We start from the raw sequence: 26,320 nt of genomic DNA, 5'->3' as shown, positions 1-26,320 counted from the left end.
CTGGAACTTCCACCAGTCCAAACTCTTGACCAGGTGATGAGTGGCATAAAAACCTGTTGACCAGGTGATGACTGATATAAAAACTCTTGACAAGGTGATGACTAGTATAAAATGTGTAGACCAGGTGATGACTATTATAAAAACTGTAGACCAGGTGATGACTGGTATAAAAAATCATGACCAGGTGATAACTGGTATAAAAAATCTTGACCAGGTGATATCTGGTATGAAAACTCTAGACCAGATAATTACTGGCATAATAAGTCTTGACCAGGTGATGACTAGTATAAAAAGTGTAGACCTGGTGATGACTAGTATAAAACTGTAGACCAGGTCATGATTGGTATAAAAAATCTTGACCAGGTGATGACTGGCATAAAAAGTGTGGACCAGGTGATGACTAGTATAAAACTGTAGACCAGGTGATGACTGGTATAAAAACTTTAGACAGGTGATGACTGGTATAGAAACTCTAGTTCAAGTGATCACTGGTATAAAAACTCTTGACCAGGTGATGGCTAGTACAAAAACTATTGATCAGGTGATGACTGGTATAAAACCTATAGACCAGGTGATGGCTGTACAAAATTTCTTGAGCAGGTGATGAATGGTATAAAAACTCTAATTCAGGTGTTTACTGGTATAAAACTCTTGACCAGGTGATGACTGGTGTAAAAACCTCATGACTTTGAAAGAAACCAGAAGTCATCTGATTTAAACTCTACCACATTATCTGGTTAGCCAATGTAAGTCATTTGAGTCTGGAACCAAAAGTACATTTTTAGTGACAGGCTTTTAAACCCAACATAGTAATATCGAAGCACAAAATAATCTTTTTTATATACCGTATTTTACGCTTTGTAAGACGCACTTTATTTCCCCCAAATTTGGGGGGGAAATGTGGGTGCGTCTAACAAAGCGGATATACCGCTTACCATTACAGGCTGGGATGAGGGGGTGTCCGCCGCTGCTACCGCCCGCCGCCGCTGTCGCCCGCCGCCACTGTCACTCGCCGCCACTGCCGGGGTTGTCCGCTGCTGCCCCGGGTGATGCTGGAGGCTCCGGTGCTGCGGGGGGCTCTGGCGACATTTTGTGAAAGACCAGAGCCCCCCGGCAGTTCGTCCATGCGTTCTAGTATGACTAACTCCTGGAAAATGGCCGCCGGAATCTCGGGAGATGAGATTTCAACACTGAGATCTCATCTCTCGAGATTCCGGCGGCCATTTTCCCGGAGTCAGTCATACAGGAACGCATGGACGAACTGCTGGGGGCTCTGGTCTTTCACAAAATGTTGCCAGAGCCCCCCGCAGCACCGGAGACAGCCCTGGAGACAGCCCTGCAGCACTGGAGACAACCCTGCAGCATCACAGCCCCCTGTAGTACCAGAGCCCCCTGCAGCACCAGAGCCCCCTGCAGCACCAGAGCCCCCTGCAGCACCCCTCATCCCAGCCTGCAGCACAGCAGCCCCCATGCAGCACCGAAGCCCCCCTGCAGACCCCATCATCCCAGCCTGCAGCAATGCTCCACTCCTGCCTCCAGCAACGACCCTGGGACCCTGATCCACTGCAGCCACAACCCCTGGTAAGCAATAAGACGCATGGATTATAAGAAGCCCCCTCAATTTATTAAAAAAAGTTTTTTCCTATTTTTCTCCTCAAAATTTGGGGTGCGTCTTATAATCCGGAGCGTCTTACAAAGCGAAAAATACGGTACTTTTAGTTTGCTTTGGACTTTTTTTCACTCAATGGTCATGTGCACAAGGATTATTTTTGTTGACTTTTTTTACAGGCAGAACCTCCAAGTTTTTGAAGCGTTTTGCATTTTTGAGGCGGATTTGAAGAGTTCCATCTCAGTTTACGCTCATTGTCTGCTCCTAAACTCTTTGAAAACTCTTCACGAGCATAGCCTCTCCCTGGCTTTGGCTAAAAAAAACCCTACTTTTAAAACTGACAGAAAAACTGCACTTTTCAGTCAAAACCATTATCCACCATTGGTTTACAAAAAATTTCATTAGGGATTCAGAAAAAATAAAAACAATTTAATTCATGTGTATTTTTAAGAAACAAAGAATTTGAATATTAATTTTAAAAAAAGTTCTTTTGCAAGCTATGAAAATCAGAAAACTGAGAAACTCTACTTTTACATTTTTTGACCCGACATTTACAGAACTCATTGCAGCCGATTGAATAAAACACTACAAGAAGAGTAATTTTTTGTTATTGTTTTTTTTTTTCTAAATCTAAAGAGGTTGTCCAGACAAATAATATTGATCAGCCATCCATTCAATGGTCACATTCAGCCGCCACTGGCGCTAGTAACAGCTGATCGCGAGGGTTTCGGATGTCAGACCCAAATGACATTGATGACATATTCTAAGGATAGATTGTCAGTATCTTATGCCAGACAACCCCAGCAAATTCAGCTTTTTCTACCTATAAAAAATGCCAAAAATCCTGCTATGTTGGTTTGGATCCATTTATTTTGCCCCTTGAATCCAGTCAGTTGAACATTAAAATCATTGGTAACATAGGTCGGGTAGAATGGGTTTAAAAGGCTTCTGACTTCACGATCAGTTCCCTTTTGTCAATCAACAGAGGTAACCACACTGGACCACCTTATTTGTTAGAATAAACAATCTTAGGCCAGAGAAAAAGTCAGAATTTGGGCATCTCTTATTCCTTCATTATTGTGTTCCAAAATAAAGAGGCTATCCAACTTTGGTGCAATGTTTTTTTTATTTTTTTTTTTACTTAAATGCATATATTTGGGGGTAAAAATCATTTTTGCAAAATGTTGTACCACTTGGCTTTTAAAAGCTCTCTGTTTCTGTGCACATTCTACTCTGATGTGGTCTGTTTGGTCACTCACAAGTCAGGTGAAAGAAGCTCAAGTAAAAGAGTTACAAACTCCCCAACAGATCTAATTTCAGGGTGACTGATAGATTCTCAGTACAACACAGAGGCTATAGAAGACAAATGGTGTACCTTTTTTATAAAACCCAATTACAAAAATTAATTTTTAGCCCCAAATGCTGTACATGATTTTAAAGGGAACCTGTCACACCCAAAATCGATGGTGAGGTAAGCTCTCCGTCATCAGGGGCTTATCTACAGCATTCCAGAATGCTGTAGATAAGCCGCCTATGTTACCTGAAAGAGGAGAAAAAGAGGTTAGATTATACTCACCCAGGGGCGGTCCCGCTCCGATGGGCATCTCAGGTCCGCTCCGGCGCCTCCCATCTTCATTCCATGATGTCCTCTTCTGGTCTTCACGCTGTGGCTCTGGCACAGGCGTACGTTGTCTGCCCTGTTGAGGGCAGAGCAAAGTACTGCAGTGCGCAGGCGCCGGGCCTCTCTGACCTTTCTGGCGCCTGCGCACTGCAGTACTTTGCTCTGCCCTCAACAGGGCAGACAAAGTACGCCTGCACCGGAGCCACGGCGTGAAGACCAGAAGAGGACATCATGGAATGAAGATAGGAGGCGCCGGAGCGGACCTGAGACACCCATTTGACCGGACTGCAGCGGGACCGCCCCTGGGTGAGTACAATATAACCTCTTTTTCTCCTCTTTCAGGTAACATCAGGGGCTTATCTACAGCATTCCAGAATGCTGTAGATAAGCCCCTGATGATGGTGAGCTTACCTCACCATCGATTTTGGGGGTGACAGGTTCGCTTTAAGTTAAAAAAAATTGTTCTAAAGTGGACAAAGCATTTAAAGGCGTTGTCCACAACTTGACCAACACCTTTTAAACTCATGTTTCCCCCATATAATATAATAACACTTATACTCACCTCTGGCGCCGATGCAGTTCTAGCAATGTTGGCATTGATTCTTCCAGGGTTCACATGGCATTATTGCATCACTCAATCCCTGAGGACAATCAGCTCTGGCTTCTCTTTCTCCGACGCCTTCAGTTGTATCACATACAGCTAAAGCTCTCACTTCCTCCAGTTTTATGTGATTTTTCTGAATTCGAGGAGAGTGAAGCAGCCACTGATTGGCCTCAGGGATCGCCTGACGCAATAATGTCATGTGATCCCTGGAAGAACCAATGCCAACATAGCTAGAACTGCACCAGCTCCAGAGGTGAGAATAAGTGTTATTACTTTATAAGGGGGGAACATATGGATTGAGAAGGGGTTGACTCAGTAGTGGACAAACCCTTTAAAGGAATATTACCGTACTATTAGCCTATTTGTCAATAGTCTTCCCATGAACCAGACTGGAAAAGGGTTAGTAAAAATACTCTCAAAAAGCCGGCATTTTGGAGCCTTTCTGAATATTTTGAGGATCTTTTGATGTCATAGCTTAATGTCCCAGATTTTGTTGGTAAGTATGTACTTCAGTTAATAGTTAAATGATTATATTAATACTGCTTAGTCCACATTAGTGAGGGCTAAAAATGCTTTACAGAAAGAACATTCCTGCAGGTATATATTTTTTTATATATACACTCCAGTATTTCTTTTTACCAGGTAAGTGGGTCCAAAACCATGGAAAAAAATAAAAGATGAAAAGCTAATAAATATTTCTATATATTACATGTATATACTCTAGCATAGTATAGATTGTAGCTTTATTTTTTTCTAGGAATGCATTATTTAGTGTTATGTTTTTAACCTGGCCCTGGTTATGTTACCGAATGAACATTTCCTCGGCTAGCCTCCGCAGATACTTACCCTATAGATGGAAAATGAAAACTGTATTCTGGTCCTATCAGACTTTCAAGGATATATATAATTTCTTCTAAGTAATTTTCAAGATGTCTGACTCCCAGACAAGTGTGTAAGAATAGATAAGTCACTCATTCTGCATGCTCTTCTGAAAATATAAAAAAGATAGAAAAACAACACGCATGCGTCTGAAACACATTCACATCTCTGCTCTGTACGATGTGAATGACACTTCGATGAAAACAATTTCTCTATTTTAATTTAACTCCCATGAGCATGACGTTGAGTTACTTCACTGACGGGTTTTTTATATATTTTTTTTATGTTGCCTTAAAGTTTTGCAAAGTTTTTTCAAATATCCCCCCAAAATTAGATCTGTATAAACAATTCAATTTGATTATAAATTGGTAACAAATTGGATTTTCAATAATAATAATAAAAAAAAGCAGATCAGTGAAGAAACTCAAGATGATCTCCCAAATTTCGACACTACAGAATGAAATGGTTGAACCTTGAATTCTGAGCATGACCTCAGATACCTTGATTAGCATTGTAAAGGGAACATGTTTCTTTTTAGAATTTTTGAATTCCACTTTTTATCCCCTCACTGCCGTTGACTATTTAAGATGCGCACAGTTCTCTTTACAATGGTGTTTCCTTTAAACCTTTGCGTTTGAAAAATCTGGGGGACAAAAAAAAAAAAGTAATTTGAAATTTTTCCAAATTTTGGCATCAACTGATTTTTTTTTTCTGATTTTCTTTTTTTTATTGTACCTAAAGGCGTTTGCTTGGTGGTCAGACTTAATGGTAGAACATGCAGAGACATTCCTTTCCCTTTTTGCCGTGGATATGGATGCAGCTTTGGAGGTGCAGCCACCAGACACCTGGGACAGTTTTCCGTTGTTTCAGCTCCTGAATGATTTTCTCCGTACTGACTGTATGTATTTTTTTCTTACATTATGGTTTACTTTTATCTTTCAGCATGTATTGATTAAATTAATGATGAGCAAGCGTGCGCGGATAAGGTGTTATCCGAGCATGCTCGTGTACTAATAGAATATCTTGGGCGTGTTCGAACAATTTTTGGGTCGCAGACGTTACATGTCTTGACAGGCGCAACACATGCAGAGATTGCCTGTTTGTTATCAATCCCTGCATGCATTGTGGCTGTACATACTACATTGTGGCTTGAACATACTATTCGAGCACGCCGAAGACACTCTATTAGCAGACGAGTATGCTCGAATAATGCCTTATCCCAGCACGTTTGCTCATCACTAATTACATTTTAATTAAGAATTCTAAGAAAAAAAGTGTCACTAAAAATGATCCAAGAATATATCATGAACTGAAGGGGAAAATCATACAACAAAAATACAAAATGTTTTATAAAGCTTTAGCTAGATACAATTTTGTGCTTGTTCTTGATGATCCGGAGATGGATTGATGTTATAGTATATTATAAAATTTTCTACGTATAGTATGGTAAAGTTATACTAGACTATAATGTGATACATTTGCATAATTCAATGATGCTTTTTGTAATTATTTTTGTTCTTTTGCTTTTTATTGCTATATTTGTTAAATTATTATTCGCTATATTTTTTTATTGCTGATTTTGATACTATCAGTAATCATGATTCTAATATTATTACTTATAATAACACAAGATTTATAAGAGGTGTAATTATTTCTGAGACCATCTGTATTGCAGAACTGTAGTGATAGGTTGTACTGGTTTGGCCAGATTCACAGCCGTACAATCCATTCTTCTTCGAAACCACAAACCATGAAAAATTGTTGGGAAAAATTCTCTAGCACCGATATAAATTAATTATTTTTTTACATCAGTTCATAACTAGCATGTATTTACCAACACAGGGTTTATTGTCAAGTGCAACAGATCTTAGTAACATAACATAGTAACATAGTATTTAAGGTTAAAGGAAGACCTTAAGTCCATCTAGTTCAACCCATAGCCCAGTGTTCCCCAACTCTGGTCCTCAAGAGCCACAAACAGGTCATGTTTTCAGGATTTCCTTAGTATTGCAGGTGATGGAATTCTTGCCTGTCCAGGTAAAGCAATTATCACCTCGGCAATGCTAAGGAAATCCTGAATACTTGACCTATTGGTGGCTCTTGAGGACTAGAGTTGGGAACACTGCCATAGCCTAACATGTTGATCCAGAGGATAGTGTGGGTGGTTAGATGGTTAGTCTGCTTTGATGCCAGTAAAAAGGAACTATATGGACGTAGATTAATCTTTTTACCTAATCGAGCAAGAGTATTACAGTCTGGAGAGCTATTTTTGCCAAGAAAAATACTGGAACCTTAAGGGTGTTATTGGACCTTCTGATAAAAGTTTGCAGTCATTTACCTGTTAATCCTGACAGTGTGTGATGTGCACACTGTCAGGATTCCCTGGTATTGCCAGTGACAGAGCATACATGCTGTCACATGCCGACTAGTCGTACCTGATTTCTCTCAATTCGCTTCTATTGAGAGAAGCCAAGCATGTCTAGTTAGAAAGTGTCCGGAAGTATGCCAATCACTTACATGTGTAATATGACAGCAATACAGGGGAATCCTGACATTGTGCTCACCGCACGCCATCAGTAGTCAGACTTTTATCAGAAGATCAGACAACCCTGTTTAAGTAAAACCTTACAGATCCCATAATAAGTCAGTGGTGACCATAAGCAACAAATGAAATGTTGAAAACTTTCTTGGTATAGCAGTCATAGTTGTTTTATATGGACGCCTATGAGCAAAGTCTGTCTACTAATAAATTCAATAAACTATTGTTTTGGCAGTTTGGGCAAACTAGAAACAACCAAGATTTGCACACGACACGAATTGTCCAAATAGTAAAGTACGTTAAGGTGCTTCAACGTCATCCCAAACCACTGATTCTGCTTAACTGGTTGACCATATAATGTATAACGGAGTGTCCCGAGTTTTTCACAGATTTCAAAGGAAAAAAAGAATTGGGCATGTAAGATTTCAACATGCCCTACTCGTGTGAAATAATCTGTGGCCTGATGTGCACATGTATTGGAAATCTGGAGAAGTAGAGTCAACCAATAAAATGCTTTTATGATAGGTTGCCAAGGGATATTGCAACCTATATACTGTCTGGCTACAGAAATCAAGAAAGTTAATGGTCTATTAATATATGTGTACCCAACTTACAAAAGATAAAATCATTGCAATTTTTCACAAATAATTGATTTTTTACTCCGTCAGGCTAATTATGGACTTTTCACCTCTATGTTATTACGAGACATTATCCTCAAGCCTGTGGCACAAGTTATGTCATGGACAACTTTATCTTGTCAGATATGAATATCTTCTTCAATCTTTTGAGTTTTAGGCCATGTTCACACATTCAGTATTTGGTCAGGATTTTACATCAGTATTTGTAAGCCAAAACCAGGAGTGAAACAATCAGAGGAAAAGTATAATAGAAACACGTCCCTACTTCTGTATTTATCACCCACTCCTGGTTTTGGCTTACAAATACTGATATAAAATACTGACCAAATACTGAACGTGTCAACGTGGCCTTAAAATGAGAATATCAATCGACTTCCATTACTAAACCCCTGCTGTCATGCTTTAGTCAAGGCCATAGAGCAAAACACTTAGACATGTTCAGGGTACTCATGAATAATTTATAGGAAATGGCCTGACACAGCTTATCATCAGTAACAGGTCAGTGGAGATAGTCTTTTAATGCAGATTTACTTGCCTCTCTATTTATCTTATACACGTTCATGGGAGGATAGCACTAATTCAGTTTCATCTTCTACAAGACGAGAAAACACATGTACCTGTATATAAACTGAAACATAAAGTTGTATTAAATTGTTATAAGAAAAAAGAGTGTCATTTTTAGTTCAAACACACAAAAAAGCGATAGGTGAAAATAATAAATAAAAAGTGATACTATAATATATAGGAGTAATGTCAAAATTATAAATGTAGAAAATAAAAAAATATATAAAATTTGAAATGACATAAACATGTAAGCGTTAAAAGGAACTAAAGGAACTAAAAGGAAAATGTATCAAAGCTTTTTCCGTTGCCAAAAATTCGAAAATTTTGGTGCATGCTATTTTTTTGCACTAAAATTTGTAGCTTTGTGATTTTATCCCTCTATAACCACTTGTGAAAGTGAGTTTGTTTAGCTGTGCAAATGTGCTTTAAGCCATAATTAGTAATTGTAACTTTTTGAAAAAAGAAAATTTGCACAAAAAGTTGCAAACTTATTCCGGTATGAGGGGTTGAGTAAAAAAGTGGAAAATCAGCTCAAGACCACTAATAATAACTTTCTAGTCAACGTGTTTTAAAAAAAAGAAAATATGTTAACATTTTGAAAGGTGAAGGTTATTCAGATACATCAAGAAGAAAGTTCTAATACAATGTTAACACAAATATTGCTTTGAATACTTGATTTTTTTTATTTAAAGAATGCTCTTAAATTGTACTCTCCGTTTGGACTTGATGCATCAGTGTCCTACAGAAATGGTAAAATTTAGTGGCATATTTGTGGAACTCAAGCACAGTGTGCACTAAAAAAAAATCATACTGCAAAAAAAGTGCCTGTAAAGGGAACTTGTCACCCACCCCGGGCATTTTTAAGTAAAAGAGCCACCATCAGCAGCACTAAGGCTGCATTCTATGAAGGTGGCTCGTATGTTTCTGATCCCTAGTAACACTGAAATATTGACTTTAATAAATTTCGCCCCATAACTGTATTGAGTCCCAGAGGTATGTTGTCTCCCCCTGTTTCAGCCTCCTCCCAGCCATCCATCATCCCCCTCTTGCGTCTGTGTGCCACCTCCTGTGTTGCTGTTACATGCCCGGCGCCTGCGCTGTGCCAACAGTTCTCGGGCATGAGCAGTGCGCGTTGCCCGGGAACTGACATCAGGCTATCACGCTTCCATGTTGCGGAGGCCCCAGATCCTGTCCTGCAGTGTGTTATGATGTATTCACAAAGCGGGGCTGGGAATCTGTTGCCTGCGCAATGGAGCGGGGGACCGTGCTCCCTTGAAGATAGTGCCAAAGTCTTGTGAGATTTGTAAAGTCTCGTGAGACTTCGGCACTATCTTCAATGGAGCACAGTGACCATCTACACTGTGCAGGCTACAGATTCCCAGCCCCGCTGTGTGAATACATCAACACACTGCAGGGCGGGATCTGGGGCCTCCGCAACACGCAGGCTTGATAGTCTGATGTCAGTTCCTGGGCAGCGCTCACTGCTCATGCCCAAGAACTGTTGGCACATCACAGGCGCCGGGCATGTAACAGCAACACAGGAGGTGGCACACAGACTCAAGAGGGGGATGATGGACGGCTGGGAGGCGGCTGAAACAGGGGGAGACACCATACCTCTGGGACTCACTATAGGTATGGGGCGCAATTTATAAAAGTCAATATTTCAGTGTTACTAGGGATCAGAAACAAGCGCCACCTTCACAGAATGCAGCCTTAGTGCTGCTGAAGGTGGCTCTTTTGCTTAAAAATGCCCTGGGGGGGTGACAAGTTCCCTTTAAACCAGTCAGTTCTCACGACCCACAACAGATCCTCATTTCCTTAGTATTGCACACATGAGAGAACCGGTAACAATTTTTGATGCCATGATAATAATTTACCAACGTAAGGAGACTTATTGGCTATGCAATGCTCCCCCGGAAATTTAAATTTGCAAATAACCTCTTCAGAGAGAAAGTGAATTTGATTTCTATTGACAACTATTGAATGTAGCAATGTAGCAATCTTCAAAATCAGGATAGACCCTTTAATGAGCCTTCCCATATGACTTAGGATAAGACACCAAACCAGAAACTCCATTTGTAGACATATGTTTCAGGGCGTTTACCCCTGCGCAGTGAAAAGCAGGAGATCTGATTGGCTAGGTGAGAGGCCTCTGACCTGGGGTCTAAGTGGGCACCTTTCTCCTTGAGGAGAGTGCCAAGGCGGTGTAAGGAGACTTAAAGGTCATGCAATGCTCCTCTGGGAATTTAAATATGCAAAGAGCTTCTTCAGAGAGAAAGAAGACCTTTTGTATCCATTTAGAAACAAAATCTACAGTATTATAGCTGTCTTGGCTCCATTATAAATGGACGTTGTGATGCCAGTATGAACAGAACCTTATGTGTATAGTCTCCAAAATAAAAAGGAAAATACATTAAAATAAATAAATAAATGAACTCCAAAAATTTGCCGAACCAAAATAATAATAATAATAACAATAACAGTAATAATAAAAAAAGAAGTCACTGTAAACCCAGTCTCACTTCAGCACTGTTTAGGTTTTGCAATAAAAGATCTCTTTTAAACTGCTCCATAAAAAATAGGAATATATTGTAAATGGTCCAATTATGTGTATGCGATGGCCTCTAACAGGGACCTCAAATTATTGGATTTGAATTACAAGATCCTCCTTTCTCCTAAGCAACTCCATCTGCTAGACTGCTAGGAACGGGTAGTATTTGCTGCACTAAGAAATCTGCCATCTGCTAATCTAAAGATAATTTGCTGCCTTTTGCCTGCTGTCTTGAAAGTATCAGAAGCCAATTTTCAGAACCATTGCTTTTTTTCCCTGAAATATGTCTAATTTAAATGATTTGTTAAATTATGCCTTGCATTACATACTGAAAAATAGAATTGGTTTATTGCAACAAAACACATCTGTGACTTTTTTTTTTTTTCTTCTCCTGATTTACTTAACATTTCACACTTTTATAGTTGATTATGTAAATGGATTTCCAAAATGAAATTAAAATAAAAAGTCTAACTGGATAGCAGAATATTAATGTTAATATCACAGTTAATTGTTGGGATGTGGACTCAGTCAGACTGATTCAAATAAGGGTCAATTAAAAGACACGAAGAGATTTTGTCTATGCACAAATACACTTGGTTTTAAAATATTTATTGTTCAGGTTCTTTATGGATCTTTCATGCTTTTGGAGCTAGTTCTAATATTAAATTGAACATTCCACCTGATTCATGCTACCCAAACCTCAGGCAGCATGAATCAGAGCCTGGCTGCAAGATTGCAGCCAAGTATACTTGGCCATGAAATGATCTGTTGTTTCATAAATTATATACTTCGAATATTCGGCTGGGGACCATAGCCGAAGACCAGACTAGCGCAACACCGCACCCAGCCAGCTCTTCCCTGAATGACAGGCCTCTCCTTCATGTGTACGTGGACTTGTCAATCACTTGCAAAGCCACTGGAAAGAGCAAGGCAGGGGCAGCGTCAGGCTAGTCTTGTCTCTAGCTATGGTCCACATCCAGAACGGTAAAATATATTTTCTCTGAAACACCGTAGCATTTCAGCAAGGAAGGTGAGACATCAGACTAGTCTTGTCTCCAGCTATGGTCCACGTCGGAATCTGTAAAATATATTTTCTCTGAAACACCTTAGCGTTTCAGCAAGGAAGGTGAGGCATCAGACTAGTCTTGTCTCCAGCTATGGTCCAAGTCGGAATCTGTAAAATATATTTTCTCTGAAACACCTTAGCATTTCAGCAAGGAAGGTGAGGCATCAGACTAGTCTTGTCTCCAGCTATAGTCCACGTCGGAATCTGTAAAATATATTTTCTCTGAAACACCTTAGCGTTTCAGCAAGGAAGGTGAGACATCAGACTAATCTTGTCTCCAGCTATGGTCCAAGTCGGAATCTGTAAAATATATTTTCTCTGAAACACCTTAGCATTTCAGCAAGGAAGGTGAGGCATCAGACTAGTCTTGTCTCCAGCTATGGTCCACGTCGGAATCTGTAAAATATATTTTCTCTGAAACACCTTAGCGTTTCAGCAAGGAAGGTGAGACATCAGACTAATCTTGTCTCCAGCTATGGTCCAAGTCGGAATCTGTAAAATATATTTTCTCTGAAACACCTTAGCATTTCAGCAAGGAAGGTGAGGCATCAGACTAGTCTTGTCTCCAGCTATGGTCCACGTCGGAATCTGTAAAATATATTTTCTCTGAAACACCTTAGCGTTTCAGCAAGGAAGGTGAGGCATCAGACTAGTCTTGTCTCCAGCTATGGTCCACGTCGGAATCTGTAAAATATATTTTCTCTGAAACACCTTAGCATTTCAGCAAGGCAGAGGACACCTGAGACTAGCCTTGTTTCCAGCTAAGGTCCACATCGGAATCAGTGAAATATATTTTTTCTGAAACACCGTAGCATTTCAGCAATGCAAGGGATGCATCAGACTAGTCTCGTCTCTAACTATGGTACACATCCGGAATGGTAAAATATAATTTCATTGAAACACCTTAGCATTTCAGCAAGGCAGGGGACGCATCTGACTAGTCTTGTCTCCTGCTATGGTCCACGTCGAAATCTGTAAAATAAATTTTTTCTGAAACACCGTAGTGTTTCAGAGAAAAAACATACCTGGCTGCAATGGTGCCAAATCATGCCCACAGTTTTGGCAACATGAATCTGATGACAAGTTCCCTTTAAAAGGTAAAGCCATGATGAACATTTAAAATAAATGACTTATTACTTGGAGCTCCAATGTTTAGACACCCTCGGTCACTAGAATAGGATCCCAAAATATTTAGTTCCTCTTGGCTGCATGACCCTGTTAAAAATGAGTTTTTATGTATGAGTATGTGTCCTACCACTCCATTCAATGCCTATAGGTCAAATTTCTTCTTCTTTATAATAATCTTTTTTCTGTAAGCCTCAATGACATTAAATGAAGCAGCACTTCTCTTGGTTTACCACAATTCAAATGGCTCCTTATCGAGACCATACTGCGAACAGGACTAATGGGCTTGGAACCCTTGTTCTCATGATCTGTGTGTGTGGTCACAGCAGTGGAACTTGCTTCAATTAATAACTTATCTCCTATTAAATGTATGTATTCATTTCAATATGAGGGCAAAGACCATTTATGAGTTCAAACTAAAGACTTTTAGGCACTCTCTGGGCCACCACATAGTGCCTTTGTGAGGCACAGTACTCTTAAGGTCCTCATAAACAGTAAGGTCACCATACTCATTAATTAGAGTCATCGTATCCTGCCAATTTTAATAGGAGCATTCAACCAGCACATATGTATTGGTGTCCTCCCAACTTTCCCCAACAATTAATATAGGCGAGGAAAGGATCCAGCTGTTGAAATTTCACCCACCCATCCTTTTGTTATCCTAGAAGATAAGCCACTGCCACATCATGCTAGCAGCAGCTCTCTCATTGAGAAGAAAGGAACGATCAGCTATGTGCTCCCTTCTATGGGGGAATTAGAAGAAATAGCTATCCTCCAATAATTGTGGGACCAAAAGCTTTCTAACGAGGGGCCTTTAGGAATAAGTAGTATTTCCTGCCACAATACACTATGCAAATCATTTAATGGAATTTTAAATCCATACACCTTGGTATGACCATCTCCAAATTTGAGATTGGATTAATAAATGTACACAAACAACTATATATGTCCTATATTTAGCAACTTTTACATATACAGACTGAGTTTGGGAGAGGAAGCAAAATAAAAAAAACATCCTGAAAAATGCAAATGAGATTGAAGACAAGTTTCATTTTTTTATTATTTCTGTTGCCATTAGTTAAAATAATTGTGGCGCCCTAGAGCGAGAATGATGCAAATTAGAGCCTAGTCCAGTATTCATTAAAATGTGTGTTCTTGCTGTGTCCACTCATGTACAGAGGTAAAGATAATGGCTGATCATTATTGTCTATCTACATGTTAGATGTTCTGTAGAATAGTTCAAGTGTTAGTTGTTTGTCTCAGTTTCATATCGGGACTTGAGCAGAGCAGGTGACATCCCATCTACTGATACCTGTTGTGGCATGTGGGTGATCAGCAGGTATCATGAGTGGAGCATGTGTCCAATACCTGTTGCTGGTCGCACTTGCATCCTGACAAGTATCAGTAGAAGTCACGTGACATCACCTGCTCAACTCCCGATACAGAACTGAGCGGAGCAGGACTAACTCTTTAAAATAGCTAACTTACAAGAATTTGGGCCAAGCATGCATAGTCACTGCTGTAAGAAAAGTAGATAACATGCCACAAAAAAGACCTTTGGTAATGCTGATCTAGTAAGGTCATGTTGAAATCCAACTTGGCCAAACTTGACAGATTTCCCCACACAAATTAGATTGTCTTATATTGTGATGAAATGACAACATTTACCGTATGTCTATAGCTACTTTTATACATATATAAGAAGTTAGTAGGTTGGGATCTCAAGATAAGCTAAATTGTGTTGGAAATAGTCATGATTACTGAGTAGAGAAGCACTGTGGAACATGTGAATGTCCACAGGTAAGCTGAATATCATTGGAAGGTTTGAGTTAAAGAAGACTTGTCACCAGATCAAAAGGGGACAGTTTTCGTTATTCTTATAGTCCCGTTGCTCCCCTGTGTAATCCAGTTTTTTGTTCCTAATCCTTCATTCTGCTCCAGATATATGGGCCTATATAATCTTTATAGTCTTTACCAAAAGTTTGTGGCTCACAGGATGCTCTGGCGCGTGTCTTAAGGCTGCTCTACATTGTTGTCCCATGAGCAATTCCACCTTAGTTAGGAACATAAAGAAATAGTATATCTCTGGAACCATATCGTGGATTTGAAAAAAACAAAAAAAACAAAAACTCGAATCAGGGGATCATCGGCAATGAAATAAGATTAAAAATTGGCCACTTTTACCTAGTGATAGGTCCTCTTTAATTGTTAAGTATCTTAAAGCTACCCTGTATGCTAAAATGTACATTTGACTATACAGATTAGCATAGGAACCATGATGCCACCAAGGCACCATGACAAAGTTCTGGTCACCAGATAGTTTCTTTCAAAATACACACAGTAGTTTCATGGAGAGAGGATTCTGCTCTTTGACAAGTTCAGCACTTTCTCCACTTCCATTGCCCTCTGAAAAGGTCATCCCCAATAACTTTGATGCAGTGGATGATAAAGAGGAGTGTCTACGATTTTTCAGAACTCAAATCATAAAACTCTGACAGTGATTTTAGAAAAAAAACAGAGGGAAGACCAAAAGCCTGTAATGGTGGCACCGTAAGTCCTAATTATGACATCAGGAATGTTGATAGTCTGAATATCTATTAGTTATCTCTGCTGAATGCTCCTCAGTTCTCAGTGAGAAAGATCCTGCTTCTAGTGGCAGTTTACCAATCGGACAACAAAAGAACTGGCAAAATCAGACAGGTTGGATTCTTATCTCCACCAACAAATATCAGGGGCCTACATAAACATAGTACTGTCGGTCGAACCCATCGATAACAACAGGTTCAGACAAGGTCAGTCTAGTGTGTGATAGACTTAAGATTAGTCAATGTCAAAGAACACAGTTCTCAGCCATGTGTCTACATGCTTATTCCAGGATTCTGTAAGGAAAATGTCTGAAGACCTACACTCCTACTGAACTAAAAGATTTCTAAAGGTTTATAAAGAAACAGTTGCCTTGTAGGCTACATTGAGATAAAATCGAATTTGTATTTCTGCTCTAGACTCCTACAATTCTCTATGGTTGCTCACAATTGTCACTCAATGTGGCTAATTTTCAGGTTGTTGAAACTTTAGCGACCTATGTAAATTTAATTTTATGAAGTGTTCATTGTGCATTTTAAGTGATTAAGTTTTGCTGATGTTTATACTCTACGTATCAAAACAACTTGCTTGATGATCTACCGATGGCCGTATTATATGTTGATCCCAATTAACCCTACTCTGATATGCTTATAATTCTAGATAACTTATGCAATGGAAAATTCCACAAACATCTCCAAGACCTGTTTGCTCCACTTGTTGTCAGATATGTCGACCTTATGGAGTCCTCAATTGCACAATCAATTCACAGGGGCTTTGAGCGTGAATCGTGGGAGCCAGTAAAGTAAGGAACCCTTTGATACAATCGGAGTTTGTAACAGATGGATGGAAGTTCTTACCCGATTGGGAATAATTGTTCTTGATTCTCGTCAGCCTTAAAAGTGTCTACATTTTATATGTTAATGGAAAAACAAAGCAGAGAGCCATTATATTTCTTGTGTTCTCTATATATTTTAATGTAATAATATCCTAGACTATGCTGTAAGTAATTTTCTGTTAACCTGATATATGTATCTCTTTGGGACCTCATCAACATTGCATCTGCTTGATACAAATTCACTCACGTAGTTCAATAGATGCTTAGAATTTAAAAGTCTGATTTACGGTAAAAGTATAAATTTCATGAAATTTGATATTTTCTAGGTAAAGTTTGGACCTGCATCTCTTAACTGTTATATGTATTGTTTTACATTTCATTCTACAAGCTGTAATGTTGCACGTTGATGTTGTCACTTGTGTGTTTTTATGTAATTGAATTGAGTCTAAGCTACATCTGTACTGCCAATTCTCTAATACAGAGATGCAAATTGTCTATATAGAAGCATAGTTGAATGATAAAATTGCCACCGCTAGGAAAAGCTGATGAGCTTACCACATACTAATTTGTTTTTGTATCTGATCTTAATTTACAAGTCTGCAGCCACTCTATTTGGCTGCAGACTTGTGAATCCTCACATCGCGTGCACTGCACACTGTCAAGATTCCCCGATACTGGCGTCAGGAGCGGGCTGTCATGTGACTGCAAGTATGTAATTCGCATACTCCCAGATACATTCTGATTAGACTGTTTACGGCCTCACCCAAAACACTTGCATTCGGCGAGGCCGTGCTCATCTAGTTGGAATGTGGCAAAATACTTGTGATCGCATGACCGTCGTTCCCGATGCCGGCACCTGAGAATCCTCACAGCGTGCAGTGTGTGTGATATGAAGTTTCACAAGTCTGCAGTCACGTAGAGTAACTGCCATCTTATAGTTTAAGACCGGACAACCCCTTAAGACCACACAAACGGCATACAACTAGCAGTTGAAGGGAATCGGGAATCTGACAGTATTAGCTAGTCACATAGCCTTGTAGGGTTCAAAGCCCTTATAAAATAGTATCATTTGTAGTCTAATCGATGTCTCTGTTTTGCAAAAATTGAAGTTTAATCATATGTGCTAATTATGATGCTCCGTGCACCCTTGGTGTGGTCAAGAGGCTTAGTGAACCGGTTGACCTGCAGGCTTTACATGCCTTGCCCCGCCACTGGTGATCGACAGCACTGGCTTGCCTGAGCTGTCTCTACAGAGAGTGCTTGCTACAGGGATGCCAGAGCTATCAATCGCAAGTGAAGCAGGTGGGAATATACAAAACCAATGGGCATAACTAGGCATTGAGCTGATTAACCAGCCAAGGGTGCACCAAGCACCCTAATTAGGGGAGGCAGCAATTAAACCACTAACAAAGCAATTTTTTATATGGGCTATATTTTTCCTACAAGGCTATGGTCCTGATTCATCAAGACTGGTGATTTTCTCAACAGTGTTTATGAAGGGTCGTGTTGGAGTCAAACACTCCTGATTCATTAAGAGGTGTCACGTCAGACTGAAGAAAGATTTCTGGGTTAAGGAACGCCACAATTAGTCATGAATTAGACAAGCTGTAGCATCACGCCTTTGCTGCACCCCTATCCAGCCTTAGCTCTTCCCAATATGGCAGAGCTGGGAGAAACAGGTGTGAAAATGCCAAGAGTTACAAAATTTGGGCGCAACTGTGAGTCGCTCAAACATTTTGCAACTTTTGTCAGGATTCTGGCAAAATTGCTTTAATGAATCTGAGCATATATGATTAATTTACACTGTCAATTTGGGCTGAAAAACACCCTTGAAAGTGGCTGCTAAAAAGTGAAAAGAAAACAAAAGTAGTATTTGGGCCCTTTGCAGTCCATTAATGAAGCTTCTTGCTGTTTTGGAGGTTGCACCAATGGCATGCCTGCCCTTGTCAAAGGGATTTAGAGCTCTGAAATGAACAGATGAAGCTCAAAACAATAGAAACAAAAATATTAAGACATTTTTCTGTACAGAATTTTGTAACCAACTTAGGGAACTTCTATTTAATGCTGTATTGCCCTACGAGGAACCATAAGGAATCAAATATTAATTAGGATGTTCCATCAGATATTGAAAATTTCCATGGATTAGGAAAAAAAAATATAATTAATGATAATGAGGAAGAAATTAGAAATCAAATTCAAATTCTTATTGTGTTGTGTTTTTAGACATCTTTGAAGACCGTAAAGCATATTTATTTCAGCATGTCTTAAACCACAAAACAATGAGGAGACATATGGGCGTTATTCATGAGCTTATGTATATCTTAATGAGTGCGCTTTTTTATTCTGACAAAAGCCCCACTCTAAAAAGTGCATAAATGTAATTGATAACAAAGGAAAATGTCTGAAAGTTTTCCTGTTTTGTAATGTCAATCAAGTATCTTCTAAAAGCACCCTTAGATGCCTTCATATTCTCCAAGTTAGGTTCGGCTATGCTCTATTTACAAATACCCAAAATTTTTCAAAAACTGTCAAGAACAAAATTGTGCAAGTTTCCATTATTTCTCATCATTGTCCATCTACTAGCAAAAATGAACATATATTGTACAAATTTAACAGAAGACATGCAGTCAGATGTCCCTTGTTCTCTATACTGGTGATGTCTTTCGTGTGATGAAATTGTACAAATCCTTACATTTACCATTTTTAGCTATGAATATATGTGAGCGCCTCGAAAACCCAAGATTCCAACGCACCAGATAAAACATAACCTTTATTCCATCCCTTAAAAATCACATGGTGAAATACAATTGAGGTAGAAGAGTGAAGCAACGTTTCGACCCAAAAGGGCCTTTTTCAAGCCAGAAGTACAATAAAAATTATAGCCATATATGTGAGCGCGTAATATATAATGTACGAGAGCGTCCTGACTCTATCCATATCTATAAGTCAACATACCGTAACAGCTTTATGACATTTTTACATCTACAACCTTGCTGTTAGATTTTGCTGTACCTTCAGCCCATTATTCTTTGACAATCTGTAATTGCTCAAGGAAAAAGGAAAAAAAAATTCCTTATCAGTAATAATTTTTAATTCCTAATCTTACACGGCAGTGCAGATGTGTTCTTTCTTACCTTTCTTCTTGGCTCGTGATATCCTGACTTGAGGAAACCAGATTTGAAAAAAATGGAGTTACTCTGTCAGGAGTTGATTCTGCTGTATGTGTGTGCGTGAAAATTTAATTTGCTTTGTGATTACCGGGAGACCAAAACTAAATTTGTGGAAACTTAAGACTGGACACATCGGTGGATATCTAATGGACACCGAAGATCATTTTTAAAAGCACCTATATACTCACAAGACTTTGTAGATCTTGTTAATGGTTTGTGATCATTGAATATCTAATTCCCATTTTAAAGGTAAGCAGCAATGATCAGAAAATGACCTTTTATTTTTCATCAGGTTTTTACATGTAATAAACAAGAAGTGGCTATGTTTTTTAGATATCATGATCTTGATAGAAAAAGAAAAAGAATGATTAATCTTTTCACACGGACCATTTTTTAGACTCATAATTCTTTGCAGAGTTTTCAGCAGGTTCCTTATCATCAGAGGCAGGATTACAATGTCATGTAATACCTCTTTACCCAGCTAATAACATAGGATCCACCAATCACTCACAATAGCCGGTGTCACAGCTCCACCTTGTTTTCCTTCCCTTATAAAAGATAGGGTCAGAGTCTGACTATTGTGGCTAATGTTTGTGTTGTTTCCTGAAACCAAAGGAAGTCTAAAAATTCCCCTAGTGGCCGGTGTGTGAAATGCAATATTTCAATTTACTTTAATGTTAGTTTAATTATAATTTTCAATTTAATGTTCAGTTTATTTTTAGTTGTGATATGGAAAAAAATCACCAAAAATAAAAAAACACAAATTCAACAGAAAAACTTGATTTAAATAATAGGACATTTCCTATTTTTGAGAAATTCAACAAACTTCACTCTTTGAGAGTGGATTATATATTTTTTGTTTTTCCTTTATATTATTTTAACAAGCTAAAAATATTTTGTGTGATTAGAAAAATATGTCTGCTTTCTCAAAAAGCAGTGCCATTTTTCTGTCGGCGATACCAGACACAACCTGTAGATAGGTGCGGTGCTATTTCTTATATAATAAAAAAGTTTGTAATCCTGTACAACCCCATTAAGGGCTCTTGTCCAAATTATAAATCTGCGGCAGAGAAGACCCTGGTGGACCTATCTAGACTTGCATAAGATTGTTCTTCCTACAGAGCATTCATTCGTCAAGTCGTCATGGCTCGTGATCTAGCTAAAGGCCGTTAAATAATAATAATAGGCATTAAGTGTGCCACCATACGGTACTTTGGAAATGGAGCCCTTGTGATGGCAAAAAAAAATTACTATACCATGCAATGGCATGATCAAAAAACTGATCTGGACTATGAGCTAGTATATGTGAAAAGTGTAAGAGCACGTTGACACTGTGGCCATTTCCTAGACAAAACCCAATAAGAAATAAAAACAAAATTGAGCATGTACCCTACAGCAAGTAAATCAGTAAACGATAATAGTACATGTACATAACATAGGGTGCATAGTTAACGTTATTTTATCGAAAGAGAATAAAAGCCATACCAATGTTACAAGGTGTACTCATCAGGATGGTACAAAATTTTCTATGACAAGGTGTACCCATTGGGATGGTCTTAACCTTTCCACGACAAGGTCTACCCATCAGGAGGGTCCTAACCTTTCCATGACAAGGTGTACCAATTGGAATGGTCTTATGCTTTCCACGACAAGGTGTACCCATCAGGATGGTCCTAACCTTTCCACGACAAGGTCTACCCATTGGGATGGTATGAATTTTTCCATGATAAGTTGTACCCATTTGCGATGGTCCTAACCTTTCTACAACAAGGTGTACCCATTGTGATGGTACTAATTTTTCCACGACAAGGTGTACCCATCGGGATGGTCCTAACCTTTCCACAACAAGGTGTACCCATCGGGATGGTACTAACCTTTCCACGACAAGGTGCACCCATTGGGATGGTACTAACTTTTCCATGACAAGGTGTATCCATCGGGACGGTCTTAACCTTTCCACGACAAGGTGTACCCATCGGACAGTACTAACCTGTCTTTAGTATTAAAACCTTACTTTGTGTCAAACAACATCAGTGTAAATAATGGCAAAGCAGGAAAGGACCAGATTAAGACACCCATCCATGCAATGGTATGGCAGTGATCCCCCCAGAATTGAAATGCACAAAGGTACGGTATTAGATCATAGAGACCATAGCAATCTATGGGTACTATATCACTGATCTGTGCATGTATCCGTGATACAGTAATATACACGAGCCCTTAGAAACTTTAATGGCACCATGTCAGACACTCATACACGCTTATTAATACAGTTGGCTTGTTACATTTTGCAGCTTGTTTTGTGATGCTTATAACATTTTACTACAGTGTTTTTGGTGGCTTTATATTGTGATTGTGCATTGTATGTGTGTATGTTGTGTAATTACCATATCTAATACCATGGAACAAATAAATCTTCCATCCTCATGCTTCTAGCTCAACCAGTCGCTTTGTATTACTTTTACATTTTTGTCCTTTTTTTTCGTAATTTTTTTTTTCAGAGTGTTTTTGTGCTTCTGCTACATCTGCATTGTCATGTTATGGTATCTTTTTCTTTCTGTCTGTTTCTTCCACAGGAGTTTAACAAGTAATCTGCCCAATGTGAATCTTCCAAATGTGAATCTCCCTAAAGTACCTGTAGCCCTACCAGTTAACCTCCCACAAATGCCTAGCTTTTCTGCACCGTCATGGATGGCTGCAATATATGATTCTGAGTGTGTATCCACTTCACATTAGACCTCATTTATATGTGCAGGAATCTTGGCATGAATGTGGATTCATTATTTCTAAGAGATTTTAATTTTAAATTACTTTTAAAAAATATATTAAAAAAAAGTTTAACATTTTTATTTTTGAAAAATAAGAGAATATATTTTTGAAATGTAACTTTATAAATTGCTTAACCTACCATGCCAATTAACCTAGAAATAATAATTGTGCAGGGACATAGATGTATAGATTTCCAAAACTCTACTCATTGAAATAATTGTAATTAATTTACATAATAATTGTAATTAATTTACATATAAGTTTGAAAATATCAAATTGGACATAAGATAATTAAAAAAATAACATACACATTTTTTGGAGAAAAATAGAAAGAAATCAGCTCACCACATTGTAAGGATACAGGCAGGGAGTCTCGCGTGTAAAGGTCCAGAAGCGGCAAATCTTCAAATGAAAGGAGGAGTGGAATTCCAACTAAACAAACGTTTTGAACCACCAGCAGCACACTAACCAACGCGTTTTAACTTAAGAACCATGATTAAGGCTTCTTAAGTCGAAACACGTTGGTTAATGTGCCGCTGGTGGTTCTACCATCATAACATTTTAAATTTTTGACTAATAAAGTTTTCCTTGGATTTTATTAAGTTGGTTTAGCTGGAATACCACTCCTCCTTTCATATACATATATTAAACTCATAGCATTCTCTATAATCATTAGGGCTAGTACAGACAACCATATATTTGGTCCGAGCGCAATCCAGCAAAACATTGGATCGCCCTTGGACCAATGTTAGTCTGTGGGTCATAGACTTGTCCAATTTTTTCCTCGGATAGACTCTGTCCTAGGAAAAAAAATTGCAGGATGCCCGAGTTTGATCCAGTATTGGGATTGCACTCGGCTATGCAAGTTCAATGAGTGCATGGGAAACATCGGACCGGACTTGGATGAGTCATCTGAGTATGATACGATATCCACTCACTCACAGATTGGAGAAGATGGAGACGTTTCTTCACCTTCTCCTCATACGAGAGAATCAGACCACACTCTGATCAGAGTTTGATCAGAGTGTAATTTGTATAATTGACCCAATTCTCTTGGATGAGACAATATACGGACGTATGCACCTGCCTTTATATTTAAATACCCCAAATCGGAGCGATTAGTCCATACCCCACAGCCACCAAGAAGCGCCCCCAAAATACCCCAAAATGTCCTCAGCGTGCCCACTTTTTGGAAGGGTTTGCATAAAGTCCTCCCCTCCCTTTTGTGTTTTAGAGCTGTAATTTGGCTTTTCAGAAGTCTACAGAGCCATACTGGACTTCTTAATGGCTCCAAATTCATAAAAAGGCATTTGGAATCTGAAGATTAAAAAATGCTCCATTGGATGCAGAATTATGGAGCTATTCTCCTCAAGAAGCATTGCGAGCAATGGGAACTTGCCATAAAGGCTCTTTGAGACCATAGCGAGGTCCAATAAAGAAATGGCACCCTTTCTAGAACATATAAATAACTACTAAAAACCTCATCAAATATGCTAATATTTTTCAAGCCTTATTTACACAGCCTCAATTTAGAAAACAAAACAAAACACTATTTTCTATATGTACCTATGTGCTTTAGGACGTATTCAGACAGTCCGAAAATCAGCTATGAGTATTTTTTGGAATGCTCCTTTCCAAATTTCTGCCTGTCTGAACAAGTTTGCTCTCACTGGGGCAAAACACTTGCTTGACAATTGAGATGATTTCTAAGCAGGCTGAAAAATCTTTGCTATTGGCATCCCATAGTCCTGTGTAAACAAGAGATCTGGTGCCTAGAACATAATGTTCTATGCGCACAGATTGATCATGTTAATGATGATTCTGTGCACCTGGAAGTGCAATCTGCCTTTCTAAACAGGATATTAAATGAGCGTGTACGTGCTAGTCGATTAGCGATTAGACGATCCCGACAAGCCTGTCTAAAGCCCGAAAGGTACCTTTAAACAGCATAATTATTGCGATCGAGCATCTCTGTGGGCTCATTTTGCGATATTATTACAGTCTAAACAGGCTTCCTATCAAAGGAGCAAAACTCGTTCGTTGGATAAAAGGATCTTTTGGTTTGTGCAGAAGAACTTTGTTCTCGGCAGCACTATCTTCTTGTGTAAACAGGACTCGTGCTGCCGAGAACAATTTTAGCCTATGGGCATTGAATGATCCTCTTCCAAAGTCTTCAGTGTGTATCGGGAAGGCTATCTACCTGAGGCTATTAAATGATCGCCGATCGGTAAATATTTACCGCCATCAGATAGTGTGGGCGCACCTTTAGGGAATATGCACAGTTTTTGGGGCCTGATCCAACTCAACCAGATGAAATATGCATCAGTTGCCATCAGGCTTTTTCCCCATCTACTTCCAGGTGCCATATCACAAAGTTATATGAATCGTTACCTGTCCGGTAAAGGCACCCAACTTTGATAAGTAAAAACACAATTGAAAAAAATTCTGTAAAAATATAAAAATTATAAAATAGCAATATAATAACAAGTTCAATAGAAATAGATTATTTTTTTATAAAAAAAAATCCAACAATAATAATCATAGGATTTTTCCATATGCATAATTCATTACAATAATTAATGCATTAATTAAATTCACTGCCTTTTTAAGGATTATTCTCTCCAGTCGATCACCACAATATGGTTTATTATTAACGATCTTCTACTAAAGAAATAAATGTCCTGTTCATGCTATGATTGCCGTCTTGGAGAAAGGTAGATTAGGCAGCAGTAACTGAGGCTTTTTTTTCCCTCTGTGCATGATCTGTGACACTTCTTGGAAAAGATATGAATCAGTAACTGAGCATACGATGGCTTTATTCAATCAATGAAATCCAAATTAGTTGTGGGAAACATTTCAATTGTGACATGATCAAAACATAAAAGAAGAAAAAAAAAGCAGAAGACATTCGAAATAACTCTGAAGGCAGATGGGTGTCAAAATGTTGTAGAAATAGACACCAATTACTCCATTTGTGTGTACTCTTCCGTTTTCAACATAAACCTTTATCGTTCCAAATCTCAATTTAGAATTCAAAAATATTCTTTTTTTTTAATTTTTTTTACCATTTGGAAGCAAACTGTTCACAAGATGTGAATGTCGCTTTGCAGATACCTACAGAGCATAATATTTACCATGGTAGAGCCAAGGTACCTGGTTGAATATCTTTTCCTGAGCCTGTTTTCCAGAATTAATTTCACTATTAAAAAAGTTCTATTCTCTCTCCATTTATCAGATATTTCTCTGATTATAATAAACGACGTGTTCCTAAACCATAACTTTTGTTAAAACAGGACCTCAAGACCTTTGGCATGTTGGGAATATGATTTTTTTTTATTTTCACCCCGCGATAGCTACGTGTGCATTAGCTATGTATTGCTCCGCAGCATTAACTCAATGCAGCTGGCATCTATCATAATAGAAACGCCTACTTCAGACTGTTTCTATAGAGGATGTCAGTACAAGTGGTACTGCATGGTGTGTATAACATCTGATAAATTGATGTGTTAACGTTAGTGGTTTGCGAGGAAAGAATTCAGCACGAAAAAATAAAATAACTAGGTACGCATGAATCCAATAGCTTCCAAAAATCTGAAAAAAATATATCATGTCTTGTCTTTCTAATAATCTAGAGAAATTACGGTAGTCCATGTGATTCCAAGGCTCTTCCGAAAAGAAAAAAATTGTTATCTTTGGATGTTGGCTGTCTTTACTTCTATGAGAACGTCCTCGCCCACCACTAGTTGGCACAACCCGTTACTTAGTTT

General features: G+C 38.7%; 1 protein-coding gene across 20 annotated transcripts in view; it reads left to right on the top strand.

The window, feature by feature from the left end:
- Positions 1-26,320, top strand: part of CADPS (calcium dependent secretion activator) — a 434,847-nt gene that overhangs the window by 313,688 nt on the left and 94,839 nt on the right. For 12 of the 20 annotated variants that reach the window (XM_077275856.1, XM_077275851.1, XM_077275854.1 and 9 more), the window contains 3 exons: positions 5,455-5,611; positions 16,440-16,581; positions 22,361-22,498. In XM_077275856.1, coding sequence (XP_077131971.1) covers positions 5,455-5,611; positions 16,440-16,581; positions 22,361-22,498 — 437 coding nt within the window. The remainder of the gene's footprint in view (positions 1-5,454; positions 5,612-16,439; positions 16,582-22,360; positions 22,499-26,320) is intronic. The other 8 variants (XM_077275863.1, XM_077275861.1, XM_077275860.1 and 5 more) reach the window with 1 other exon arrangement.

Source organism: Ranitomeya variabilis, chromosome 8 (assembly GCF_051348905.1).
Source record: "Ranitomeya variabilis isolate aRanVar5 chromosome 8, aRanVar5.hap1, whole genome shotgun sequence".
Lineage (NCBI taxonomy): Eukaryota > Metazoa > Chordata > Amphibia > Anura > Dendrobatidae > Ranitomeya > Ranitomeya variabilis.
This window is presented reverse-complemented; position numbering and strand designations above follow the sequence as displayed.